This window comes from Dipodomys merriami, unplaced genomic scaffold (genome assembly GCF_024711535.1).
Source record: "Dipodomys merriami isolate MVZ:Mamm:240054 unplaced genomic scaffold, mDipMer1.0.p SCAF_11, whole genome shotgun sequence".
Lineage (NCBI taxonomy): Eukaryota > Metazoa > Chordata > Mammalia > Rodentia > Heteromyidae > Dipodomys > Dipodomys merriami.
Window position 1 is genome coordinate 36,658,986 of NW_027202382.1, and position 14,284 is coordinate 36,673,269.

Sequence of the window (14,284 nt, forward strand, 5' to 3'; positions counted from 1 at the left end):
CCTAAATGATTACTTTCAATAGAAAGAAAATAATCCATGAAGGAAGGGAAGAGTTGTGTAATAAAATAAATAAGAAAACTGTAAATATAGTAAATGTGAAAGACACTAAGACTGTATAGAATAATATCTAACTTTTCAATTTCAATAAAAAGTTAAAATAAATAGAACAAAAGCAGGTAAGAAGATACATGTTCAGAATGAAAATGATGCTAAAATCATTGTGTTTAACATTACTTTCTTAATAGAAAAGAGTAATGACTCTAACTTTAGATTTTGTGAAATTATATACACCTACTGAATTTTCCGGGGTAAAATTTTAGAAGAATGAAAATAGAATAATCAATTTCCAAACTTAAGGAGAAAATAGGAAAAAATACCAATAGGAACTTCATAATCATAGAGGAAATATTAGCATAACTTTTAAAATAATGAATAGGTCAGACAAAAATAAAGCTATATAAAATGTACATGATAAATTCATAAGTTAATCTAGTGTACATCTATAAAATATTGCATTCAATAGTTAGAGAATTATTCTCCACAGCCTTTACTGGATATGTGTAAACACTGATCACATGTTAGGCCATGAAGTAAAATATCGCAAGACAGAGAAACAGGAAAGGAGTGAGAGTAGTACCAGAAGGAGGGTGAGAGAAAGGAGAAAGAGAAGGAAGACAAAAGGAGGATGAGGAGAGAAGGAGAAGAGGAAAAAGAGGAGAGAAAGACAGAGAAAAAGATAGAGGGTAAGCAAAAAACTAGAAGAAAAAAGTAATAAGGAACAGAACGCCATGAAATACAAAGAACAGAGATACTCTTCGAAAGTTACTTCTTGGGGAAAAAAAAGTTAGCAAACTGAGATACATATAAAATACCATAAATAATGAAGAAAGGCTAGTTAACTAAATCTGGAGTATGTGTATGAGTCAGGGAAGACTTGCAAAAAGGATGGGCCATAATCTGTTCTTAAAAGACAAGCAAATATTTAAACAGTAAAAGAGAAGAAATACTCTAAGGAGATGGGGGAAATAAACTATGGAAGAGTAATGGCATTGTATAAAGCTCAAGAGAAGCACACATGTGTGTCGACAGTGTATAAAGCACAAGGCAAGGATATGAGAAGTCTAGAGAACCTCAGGACTAGATATTGATAATATATTAAAATGTTATACATAACATATATTGATTATATACATATATATATATCCCCAATAGATCTGCACTATAGGCTAAGTACCTTTCATAGTTTTATCTTTTCATGCTGCCAACAAGAAACTTCATGAAATGTGATTGAATGATGCCCATTTTGTAAATTAAAAAAAAACTGAGGCTCAAAGTAAAATATACCAAAAGCTACATGGCAAATTGTATCTGCATTAGCTCAACAACCATACTTCTACCCACAATGCACGGCATCTCCAGTCATCTAGGAGTCTGAACATTACTCTTGAGGCAAATATTCAAAATGCAAAGTTGCCACAAAAATTAATGAACACCATATCACACTGACATCCACAAAACGGAAATAAGATATACCATTCTTACTGCACTAAGTCAAGGTAAGTGGATGTAAAAACTCCAGGGAAAGCTCTCCAGACAGCCTGTAAACTCACTAAACAGCACATAGAACCTGATGGTAGAATTGTGTGATTTTCTATCTTCTTGGGTTAACAAGTCAGTAATCATTCAGGACTGCTTTTAGTGAATGAGAAGGAAAAGATCCTAATTACAATAATGTAGATGATGTGAAGCAAATGATTATGTTTCTTGTTTAAATAATCAACAGAGGAGTGGTATTTATAATTCATATGAGATAGAAAAGTAACTACCCATAATATTTATAAACCATTAAGGAAAATAATGAATATAAACAAAACACAAGCCAAAAAATGAGTGAACAAAGAAGACAGATGAGCCACACAGATGACTCATAAACTTATGTAAAAGTTCAACCCGGTTGACAATCAGAGAAAAGTAACTTAAAAACCTATTTCTGCCTCTTGGTGTGGTAGCGATTTAGAAGCTAACTGGGATACAGTACTGGTGAGATTCTGAGAAGACTGGTACCTACAAAACAGCTGAGGGCCACTGTCCCTGACCCCTGATAATACACTCTCCAGTACTAGCTACATACTTCCATGCCTATGGCACAAATACACACTTCAAATGCCTGAGCACTTATTATTGAACCACCATTTGGAAAAGTAAAAAGTTTGTAAACAGCAAAAAGTATGGAAACAGTATCTATCAATAAATTGTGGTTCATCCATAAAATGAGCATCTTACTAGGATGAAATTTAACCACCGAAAAGGCCAGAAGTGGAGCTATTACTCAAGTGGTAGAGTGCTAGACTTGTGTACCCAGACCCTGAGTTCAAGCCCCAGCACCAGCACAAAAGGAGGGGCAATTTCCAAGCACTGAAGATATTGTATAACTGTAGAATTTAAACAATAAAATACAAATTGTCTTGGGACCAGGAGTGTGGCTCAGTGGAAGGGCACTTGTCTGAATTCTTGAGGTCCTTGGTTAAATCCAAAGCATGACATTTTAGAAAACTGTCTACATTTTGAATAACCTAATGCTACTCAGGTCCCTGAGTAGTCTGAGTCTCTCCTTATCTGCTCCAGAGCCTCTCAGTATAGACATGGCTGTGTAACTGCTTCAATTAATGCAACATGACAGAAGTGACACATCACTTGTGGAAGAAGCTTCAAAAGCCAGCAAAGGTACCGTGTGTCCCTCTCCTCTGGACACATGGATGCAGGTGTTGAATGGAAACCCGGGTCTCTGAATATGAAAGACTCGGGCATCCAGTCCTGCCAAGTCACACCAAACCCACAGTATGCTCAGGAAGTAAACTGCCAGGCACCAGTGGCTCATGGCTATAATCCTAGGTGCTCAGGAGGCTGATGCCTGAGGATCGAAGTTCAAAGCCAGCCAGGGCAGAAAAGTTCTTGAGATTCTAATCTCCAATTAACTACCCAAAAAATGGGAAGTTGAGCTGTGTCTCAAGTAGTAGAGCACTGGCCTTGAGTGCAAACACTGAGGAACAGCACCCAGGCCCTGAGCCCCAGGACCAGCAGAAAAAAAAAAAGGTGGGGGGGAGGAGGAAGGAAGGAAGAGAGAAAGAAAGGATGGAAGGAAAGGAAAGAAAAGAAACTTATGTTTGTTGGATTAAGTCACCAAGCTATGTTATAGTTTGTGTTATTTGTTTCCACTGCATAAACTACAGTTAGCTCTTGATGAGAATAAAATACAAAATATGACAACTAGCCTCTTTTCGAGTTCTAGGCAGATACACTAAAGGACTGACTTAGAAAGCAAAGCCCCACTGCACAGGACCTAAAGGGTGCTGTCTGTCCAGATTTATGAAGGATGAGAGGATGTTATACAGATGACACAGAAGCAGATGGGAGGAGAGAGGCAACTGACAGGAAGGCCTGCTGGCAATCACAAAACATTCATAAAAATTACTAGATGATGCTTCCCAAACCCCAGGGAAAGTAACAGCAGAGGCAGCTGCAAAGACAAGGCTCAAGGCAGAAACAGAAGGGGAGATGCAAGTCCACCTGGAATAGACAGACAGGGATGTTTTCTCCAGCAAAACAGCCAGCTCTGTGGTAGAATCTTGGGGACATAGCTTCAGAGAAGCAGCCACAGGGAAAGGCGGTTCAGAACCAATTAAAGGACTAGCAAGTTTCTTTGTCTATTCAGCCATTTTTCTGGTACACAATTTAATTAAGATGTCAGAAATTCATTATAGGGAAAGCAAAGCAATATGCATTCTTACCCAAGAGCCAGGCAATTTGAACTATTTTATGGCTTAATCCTCACAGCAATCCTGACAAATATGCTTATTCACAGAGCTGAGAAACCCATGGCTCAGCGAGATAAAGCAACTTGTCCTGGGACACACAGCCCCAAGATGACATAGACATGACTCAAACTCATATCTGACTAAGTTCTTCCAGGACCCTGGTGAGGACTGGAAGGAAAGAGACATGTATGCCTCTTCCATCTCATGTGCCCCCCCCCTCAGTTCACCCCACGGAAAAGTCACTTCAGTTGTCTGTGAACCCAAGAAATGGAAGTCACACACAGTTGCAGTGGGTTTCCCACAGTGATGTATATCATTGATGTATCACAGCATGAAACACTCATAAAAATCCAAAGGGGATTCACGACACCCTAAAAGTATAACTGATCTTGCCAGGTACCAGTGGCTCATGCCTGTAATCCTAGCTACTCAGGAGTCTGAGGTCTGAGGATTGCAGCTCAAGGCTAGACCAGGGCAGGAAAGTCTGTGAGACTCTTATCTCCACTAAACTACCCAAAAAGCCAGAAGTGGCTCAAGTGGTGGTGCACTAGCCTTGAGCAAAAGCAGCTCAGGGACCATGCTCAAGTTCAAGCTCCAAGACCAAAAAAAAAAAAAAAAAAAGTTTTGAAATGTAATTGATCTTAAAAGAAAAACCTTTAAATCGCTATTATTATTCTTATTGGGGACGGTACTGGGGGGGTGGGTGCTGTGCTTTCTTGGCAGGCACTCTCTCTCTTAAGCCACGCCCCATTATTCCCTTTTGCCTTCATTATTTTTCAAACAGTGTTTCATGTTCTCTTTGGGCTTGCCTTGACCACAATCCACCTATTTATTGTTCCCACATAGTTAGGGTGACAGGCACAGCCACCACATCCAGTTATTGACTGAGATAGAAGTTTCAAGTTTATGCCTGGGCTGGCCTTGAACTATAATCCTCCTGATCTCAGCCTCCTGAATAGGTAGGATTATAGGCTAAATCCGTGCTATTTTGACATTTTTAATCCTAGACTTCAAGTTGATGTTTCCCCAAAAGGCAATATTATCTCTGATCCTATACCATCTTTGAATGTTTGTTATCTGCTGTAGGGCTGAGATCTGAGGGTCACAGTTCAAAGCCAGAAGGAAGCTGAAGCAGGGGCAGCAAGTAACAAGGGAGACAGGGCTTAGAATCAAACACCTTGGGATGGATCCTGCCTGGCAGAGGTGCATTTGGCACCTGTACTTTCCTAGCCCTGGCTTGCTGCTGCCTCTGAGGAGATGCTACGCCTGGGCCATTTTTTGTTGTTGGTGGTGGTCGTGGTGGTGGGGCCTGAACTCTGAGCCTGGGCACTCATGGCTCGTGCCTGTAATCCTAGCTACTCAGGAGGCTGAGAGCTTGAGGATTGAGGTTCAAAGCCAAGCTGGTCAGGAAAGCCCATGAGACTCTTACCTCCAATAAACCACCAAAAAGCTGGAAATGGAGGTGTGGCTGAAGTGGTAGAGCACTAGCCTTCAACACAAAAGCTAAGGGATAGTGCCTAGGGTTTGAGTTCAAGCCCAAGGACCAGCAACACACACACACACACACACACACACACACACACACACACACACACACACACACACACACACACACACACACACACACACACACACACACACACACACCCCACATGTGGTAGAGCACTAGCCTTCAACACAAAAGCTAAGGGATAGTGCCTAGGGTTTGAGTTCAAGTCCAAGGACCAGCAAACACACACACACACACACACACACACACACACACACACACACCCCACATGTGGTAGAGCACTAGCCTTCAACACAAAAGCTAAGGGATAGTGCCTAGGGTTTGAGTTCAAGTCCAAGGACCAGCAAACACACACACACACACACACACACACACACACACACACACACACACACACACACACACACACACACACACACACACACACCACATCTAAAAAGAGATTTTTGGAACAAAGCTATTAGCCCTGTCTCCTTTGTTACTTATTGTGCCCGCTTTAGCTTCCCCAGTTGTTATCCTGGATGATGATATTGGTGTGACTACAATGGAGATGATGACAATGATGACAACAATGGTAGAAGAACTCCTTGCAGGATGGTTTTTAGCCAAGAACTGGCAAAGGGAGAGGGTTGTATGGGATTGTATACTGGCTCTAGATTAGGGTCCTGGATGGCTCTGCCACTTGTCTCCTGTGAGGTTGGTACCAGTCTCTCTCTAACCTGTTTCCCATCTGTAAATTGGAGATAGTAACAGGATCTACCTCAGAGAGTTGCTAGGAACAGGAAAGAAAAAGCTAATGGTCAGTATAATTGTGTGTGTGTGTGTGTGTGAGAGAGAGAGAGAGAGAGAGAGAGAGAGACAGAGACAGAGACAGAGACAGAGACAGAAACAGAGACAGAGACAGAGACAGACAGAGACAGACAGAGAGAGAGGGAGAAAGAGGGAGAAAGAGGGAGGGAGAAGGAGGGGGAGGGAGAAAGAGAGAATGTGTGTGCATGTGCACGCATGCCAGTCCTGGGGCTTAAACTTAGGGCCCGGGCGCCTGTCCCTAACCTTTTTTTACTCAAGGCTAGTATTTCTGACTTTTTGGTGGTTAATTGGAGATAAAAGCATCTCATGGACTTTTCCTGACCGGGCTGACTTAGAACCAAATCCTCAGATCTCAGCCTCCTGAGTAGCTAGGATTACAGGCATGAGCTACTGGTGCCAGCCTCAGTATAATTTTTAATAAGCACAAAGCACTTAATTCAATACTTATCACTTAATGCTCAATATATAGTGACCTAATGTAATATGTAAGTAATCAGTAGCACAATATAGAAAGCATGGGTGTACTGAAGGAAGTCTGAATAAATTTCAGGGGAAAAAAAAACACATGGTTTGGAGTCTTTGAAACAAAGAGTTTATATTGTAATAGGTTTCAGGACAGGATCTTATACTAACTCTCACCAACAAGGATTCTATCATGGAATCTCTCTCACCCTCATTCGCATTAGCTGGCATCCATGGCACCCGTCCTGTCTCTCCAGCTACACCACACTCAACCTCTCTCCCCCAGGAGGCAGCTCGACAACAGTGGCATCTATTCTCTATGGTGACTCTTCTCCAAGGTTTTCATTCATGAGGGAAGCAAAACTGCAGAAGAATATGCAGGGACTGGGTGTTAGCATCTCATCCCTGCGATCAAAACTACTCAGATGTCTGAGATCTGAGGATCGCTATTGGAAGCCAGCCCAGGAAGAAAAGTCCATGACTCTTATCTCCAATTAACCAGCAAAATGCTGGAAGTGGAGCTGTGGTTCAAGTGAAAGAATTCCAGCCTTGAACAAAAAAACTAAGGGACAGTCCTGGGCCCTGAGTTCACTCCTCAGTACTGACTATGTGTGTGTGTGTGTGTACACACACACACACACATATATATATATATGTATGTATGTATGTATACATATATATATATATATATTACATACAGAAGATAGGAGACATTCAAACAATGGGAAGACTAGACAGTTATATAAGTAAGTCTACTATCCCTGTTTTGGTTAAATGTCAGTGGTGACTCTATATTTGAGCATAATTCTATTCTTATTTCTAAGCATCCAGAGATACCATCTGTGAAGTTTCCCTTTAAGAAACAAATCTAGCACTCTAGATTCAGTAGAATTAGGTCTGCCGGAAATGGATGTGACTGAAAACTGGATCATCAGAGAGTCAGTGCGGGACTGAAGGGGAGTGGGCAAGAAGCTGGTCTATATATGGCCAGCAAGCTGTGGACAGATGCAGTCAGGGGCACAAGCTTCTTGACATGGCCTCTGATATACTCCATGATCTGCTTTCTTTCCATCTATCTCTCTACAGGTTCCCTAAACTGCCAGCATCCCATCCTGCCCTGGGAACTTGGTCTACCCTCCCTGCCTCTGTTCCTGCTCTAAGTAATATACTCTTTGCCCCAAAAAGACTGTAACTGTCTGCTGGAGACTGGAGAGCCGAGTTTTCATACCTGCAGCTATAGCCCCTCACCATGCTCTGCCAATAGAGCCACCAGGAAACATGGGACAAGCACTGAACTAAAGCCTGGTGTCATAGGAAATTCCTGTTTCAAATGCCCAGTTCTTCCTCTTACTAGCTGTATGACTCTGGGTGTTAATTTTCTCTTCTGTAAAATGGACACAATAAGGCCTTACTCCTCTATTAGGTTGTTGGGAGACAAAAATTATCTCTAAGTACTTGCAACGTTCTGTTTCATATGGTGAACCTGATACAGGTTAAATATACATGGAATGAAGAAAAGTGGGAAAAAATGCAAGAAAGATAAAAAGGGAATGGAGGAAGGGGACAAGCAAGAATACCAGAGAGGTGAATCCGACCAGTGTATATTATATGCACTTGTGGAAATACCACAATAAGATCCCCCCATTGCACAATTAATGTGCACTAATAAAAAATGGGACAGGAGAAGAATGAAAAGGTAGGCTGTGTGCCAGCAGCCAGCAAACTTCTGTACTCATGGGCTGGCTCAGTGCCTCCTGCTGGGCATCTGTGTTGTATGGCTCCTCACTTCACACTCACAAAAGGAGAGGGGGTTTTCACTCTGCTTGGGATTCGTGCTCTTATTTCTTTTCATTCTGTCTTGTGTTTTGAATCAGGGTTTTGCCACATTGTTTAAGCTTACTCAAACTCATGATCTTCCAAGAGCTGGAATTACAAGCATAAGCCATCATGCTTAGCTTTCCTGGGCTACCCACCTCCATCATCCAGCTGCAACTCTCAAGCATGAAACAGTAGTAGCACAGTACCACATGAAAGGGACACTGCTGCCCAACTCCTTGAATCCCAGCACCAAGTAGAAGTTCTGTTTCACGAACATCAGCAGCAGAAATCAGATGTGATCTTGTCCAACATCATTCCCAGAACATGCAGAAAGCACCAGGTGTGGGTGGCTCATGCCTATAGTCCTAGCTACTCCGAAGGCTGAGATCTAAGGATCACAGTTGGAAGCCAGCCCAGGCAGGAAAGTCCGTGATTCTTATTCTCCAATTAACCAATAGAGAATGCAAGTGGAGCTATGGCTCAAAGTGGTAGAACACTAGCCTTGAGCACAAATGCTTAGGCCCTGAGTTCAAGCCCCACCACCATCACCACCACCAAAAACAAAACATATGGAAGCTGAGGCCTAGAAAGGTCATGTAGTTGTATTCTGTTAGTTCTATGTTTACATACATGTTACTTGTCATGCAGTCAATTTGGACATGGCTACTATGAATACGACTATCATAGATTAAAGTTGGAAAGAACTTGAAAATGTATCTCATTTGGCCCATTCTAAGACTTCAGGATGACATATGAGCTCTGCTACAGTATTTCATCATTCGTTTCATGGATATTTCTTGAATACCTACGATGTGCTGTGAATTAGGGACACAAGTCAAATGCCACTCAGCTCTCAGCATGGACCTCACAGATTAGTGGGAAGGCTGGCACTAAATACATCATCCTATATCTGATATATCATCCTATATCTGATAAAGTCTCACTACTGTGAATAGATCATGTTCAAATATGCTAGAATGAACACCTCCACCTACATACCTGGGGTGGAGGGAAACATCACACATAGGGCCCTGGAAACTGCCCATCCTATTGGGTTCCCTGGTATAAGTCTCATGCAAGCTGACATTGGGCACCATTGAATTTCTCAGCTCTACCTCGTAATACAGATAAACAAACTGAGGTCTGAAGAATTAATTCTCTTGCCCCCAGCTCACACAGCTGATAGATGGAAGAATCTTCAAGTTCTACCATGGCTCACATAGGCTTCCTTCCAAGTGAAATCCCAAACCCTACTGTGTGACATACGATCCGACCCCCTGCTCTCTTACCACCCTGGCCAAGTCCCAAATGTCACTCCTTCTACCAGGGACCGAAGTCCATGTCCCCAAATAACTCTGGCCCATTTTCAGCACTCAGGACTCAGCTGGGGTTTACATGATCCAGGAAGCCCTGCTGGAGGTGGCCTTCCTGGGCTCTAACACCTTCACATATCGAGAGAGAAACACTCATCACATAATGTCTTCATCCATTCAACAAATATTTATTGAGCAACTTCCATAAGCCAAGCACTGGCTGGTACACAGCAGTCACACACAAAGCCCCTGCCCTCGTGGAGCTTCCATTCTGGTGGGGGAAACAATGAACAAACAGTACATGAAATAATGCCCAGGAGTTTAGTGCTATTCAACAACAACAACCAAAAAAAAAAAAAAAAAACCCACACACAGAGCAAGGGCTGGAGACTGATAGGGATGTCACTCAGGACTCTCTAAGGAGATGGCATTTGGTTAGAGAGCTGAAGAGGTGACAGGGTAAGCCATGAAAACAACTGGGAAATGAGAATTTTAGGAAGCAACAGCAATGGCTTTACTACCACTACTTACTTGCGTTTATTCCCTACTGACCTGTGGAGTCTATGAGGGCAAGGGTACATCTTAAATATGATTCCCATGGCCCAGTAACGGACTTAGTATCACCACAGTGAACATACACAAATGAATGAATGAGCCTGGGCTGAACTGACGGAGTCTATCTGGCCTAACAAGACCCAGCCTACATTATATGTGTGTCTCTCTCTTCCCACAGGGTCAGGCTGAACACAGGCCTTCTTGGGCCACCTCCCTTGCCTGACTCTGTGGCTGGTTTCTGTCTGCAGATTCTGTCTTCATTAGGACTACAGCACTGACACATTCAGGTTCATCTTTCTGGCTATTGTATCTCTGCCTTGGACCTAGAACCTTGTCTAGAAGAGTCCAGATCATAAACTGGGACCCTTACCTTGATTAGCCCAGGTTTCCTTAATCACATACACCCAAGACTGAGGTCCCTGATATCTGAGTCAGACTTCCTCCCATAGCTAACTCCTACTCCTGGAAGTCCTACCAGCCCGATTTTCAACTTCCTTCCAAACCAAATAACTCCTCCCTGAGTGGAACATCAATTCTCTGACCACATAGATCCTTTCTGTGGCCATATCTCTGCAAGTTCCAACTTCATGAAGTCATTATTGAATGCCTACCATATCCAGGCCTACAGCTAAGTATCTGAGTGAGGGACAAAGTTCCCAGCCCCAAGGCTAAGTACCTGGGTCTTCAGTTGTCTGCTGCAGACTCCTCTTACTTTCAGCAGACTACCTGGTCAAAGTCTCAAGACTTGACTACTCTAACTCAAAATCCTGACATTCCTGAAAGCACACTAAATAGTTCTGTACATTGCTGAAATAAACGGCTTTATTTACTCAACCACCATAGAAGCCTCTGGAAATCATTGGTGCTTCACCTCAGATTCCAACAGGACTAAAATTAGCTCAAGGATGAGTAACTCAACCATTATTCACCCTTCCATCCACCACTCACTGACACCTGCTACATGCCAAGTCCTGAATCATAAATCAAGTGCCTGCACTGATGGTAATACTGGTTGTTGGTGATGGTGGTGATAATGGTGATGGTGTGGAGGGTGGTTTTTTTTAAAAAGGTCTATTGAATGTATGTGCAATACAACACTCAGAAGTTTTCTGATACTATAACAAAATGATGCCATAGATATTACTGGCATCAGAGAGGGTAAAGGACTAAAGAGGAAAGACAACTTGCTCTAGATGGGACGGCTCAGGAGCTGGGCCCAGGAGATCCTCGTCTGTCTGCCTCCCAAAAGCAACTGTTAAGGTGCCCAACAGTTGGACTGTAAGCACTAAACTAATAGATATCCCAGAGAAGAGGTTCTAGCCCACGGACTCAAAGATGGCCAAGATAGACAGACAGACAGACAATCTAACAGGAGAGAGAGGAGCAGGTGAGTGCTGAGGGCTGAAAATAGGTAAGAGCTGGAGGGGAGCCAGAGGAAGGAGTGGGTAGCTTGACCAGAGTGGCTCTGGGGGTCAGGCCCTGAAGGACAGCTGACCGTCAAGCAAGGCTTGGCGCGGTGGTGCCGCCGGTGCTGGGCCGGGTCCTCCGAGGTCGTCCTGTCCACCCTCCCCCCTCGTGTCCCCGCGGGGCGGGGCCGGGCCTCACCTCCTTCCACCTGAGCTGGCGGATGCTGATCTTCAGGGCTTCCAGGGAGGTCTTGGCCTTGGAGCTGTCCACGGTGACCACCCGCTGCCAGCCGCCGCCGTCGGCCCTGCGGCCCGAGCTCCGCTTCCAGCCGCGGCCTTTGCCCCTGGGCTTCCCCTGCTGGCAGAGGCCTCGCGTCGGCGTCGGCGTCAGCGCCGGGGCCGGCTTCGGCTTGGCCGGGGACACGCGGGCGTCGCCCTCCTCGGCCGCGCGGGGCCGCGCCGGGGCCCGGGCCTTGGCCTCCTCCTCCCCCTCCTTGCGCTCGGGCTCCCCGGCCGCTCCCGCGTCCACGCTGACCTGCCCCAGCGCCGCCAGCGCCCTGGCCTCCGTCTCCCGCCGGGCCGCGGCCATGGCCTCCGCCTCCCACCGCGCCGCCAGCTCCCGCTCGCAGCTGCCCCGTCTCATGGCGCTCATGGCCGGTGCCAACGCCGCTGCCGCCGCCGCCGCCACCACCGTTGCTCCGCCGCTCCGGCCCGCGACCGAGTGGCCGCCGCCGCCACGCGCTCCCCGCCCGAGCCCGTTGCCATGATCGCCCCGGTTCCCAGTGACAGGGACAGTCGCCGCCTCGGACGGGGCCCGGGAAGGGACAATCGCCGACCGAGCCCCTGCGACCTCATAGGCGGCTGGCGCTCACGTGACCGGGGCTGTCACAGAGGCGGCGGCGGCCATTTTGGAAGTGGGCAAGCGCGGCGCGGCGCGGCGCGGCCCCGCCCACCCAGACCGGCTCTGGGTTTTGGAGCGCTCAGTGCCTGGCCGGGACTAGAGGCAGGTGAGACGCGACGCTGAGCCCGCAGAGGGGCGGGGGGGGGGGGGGGGGGAGAGGCTGACGAGAGGAGTGACACCTGTTTCAAATAAGAGACTCAGTTTCCCCAGCCCCACATGCACAGGCTGGACAACTCTGTCTCTTTTTTGTTTTTGTTTTTGCTTTTGTAGGACATGGGGCTTGAACTCAGGGACTGGGCGTTGTTGTAACCACTTTGAGCCACAACACTATTTCCGGTTTTCTAGTGGTTTATTGGAGATAAGTGTCTCAAGACCTTTCCTGCCCGGGCTGGCTTCGAACTGCGATCCTCAGATCTCAGCCTCCTGAGTAGCTAGGATTACAGGGCTGAGCCCCCAGCATCCGGCCTAGGACAGCTCTTGGAGAACTTGCTCAGTCTGGTGATGGCTGTTCTTGATGCGGGCCCTGGGAAGCAGCAGGGGTTCCGTGGATGGGATGGGAGAAGGGGGGGGGCATCTCTGGGCCTGGGAGAAACCCCAGATGGAGTGGGGCGAGGCCTTCGTCTGTTCCCAGGGAACACTCCCACGGAGTGCAGTGGAGACGCCTTACAGACTCCCAGTGGAATCAAGGACATCAACTCCTGTTTTGTTTTGTTTCCTTATTGTTACTTTATTGTAGTATGAGATAAGAAAGTTTTTTTTTTAATCAAATCTTTTCTTTTTCTGCATGGCAACTCCAACTTCTGTTTCTAGGGAAAATAGTAATGTTTTTTGACTGTGAGTTCTTTGGAGTCAAAGACTTATTTTGTTTTTTGAATGTTTCCCGGCTTCTTCTCAGCAAATGTTCAATTGGTTGTTGAACTTAAAAACAAACCAGGATTCTACCTCTCAGGAAGAAAAATAACAAAATGACTTCTCATAAAGAATTTAGTTTGGGTTTGTTTTTTTTTTTTTAATACGTCTTGAGGGCTGGGAATGTGGCTTAGTGGTAGAGTGCTTGCCTAGCCTGCATGAAGCCTAGGTTCAATTCTTCAGTACCACATAAATAGAAAAAGCCAGAAGTGATGCTGTGGCTCAAGTGGTAGAGCAAAAGAAACTCAGGGACAGTGCCCGGGCCCTGAATTCAAGCCCCAGGACTGGCAAAAAAAAAAAAAAGTCTTGAATCTGCTCTTAATGCAAATTTAATATTTTATCTACTTTTATTGCACAGTTCAGTGGCTTTCAGTTACACACCCACATAATTATTACACAAACACCACCACCATCCAGCTCCAGAACTTCTTTTCCTCCTGCTGAAATGTGTCAATGAAATAACAACTCCTAATTATCCCCCCTCCCATCCCAGCTCCTGGAAACCACTGCTCTATTTTCTTCCTTGATGAGTTTATCTTCTCTAAGTATCTCATATAACTGCAATCTTAGGAGACTTGCCCTTTTGTGTCTGGCTTATGTCATTTACTGTAATGTCTTCTAAATTCTTCCATGTTCCAGAAGATGACAAAATTTCACTCCCCTTTAAGGTTACTACTATTCTATTGTAGTCAAACACCCTATTTATCCATTCAGCTGCCCTGGGACATTTGAGTTGTCTATACCTCTTAGCTATTGATGCTGTCATTAACTTTGTTGCCCACACA

General features: G+C 45.1%; 1 protein-coding gene across 3 annotated transcripts in view; it reads right to left on the bottom strand.

The window, feature by feature from the left end:
• Positions 1-12,463, bottom strand: part of LOC138820951 (tubulin polyglutamylase TTLL11-like) — a 238,544-nt gene extending 226,081 nt beyond the window's left edge. The window contains exons 1-2 of one of the 3 annotated variants that reach the window (XM_070012962.1): positions 12,225-12,463; positions 11,889-12,044 (exon numbers count right to left, since the gene is read on the bottom strand). In XM_070012962.1, the coding sequence (XP_069869063.1) occupies positions 11,889-12,044; positions 12,225-12,341 (273 nt within the window). In that variant the 5' untranslated portion in view covers positions 12,342-12,463. Of the gene's footprint in view, positions 1-11,888 lie in introns of all 3 variants that reach the window. The other 2 variants (XM_070012957.1, XM_070012965.1) reach the window with 2 other exon arrangements.
• Between the last annotated feature and the right edge of the window lie 1,821 nt (positions 12,464-14,284).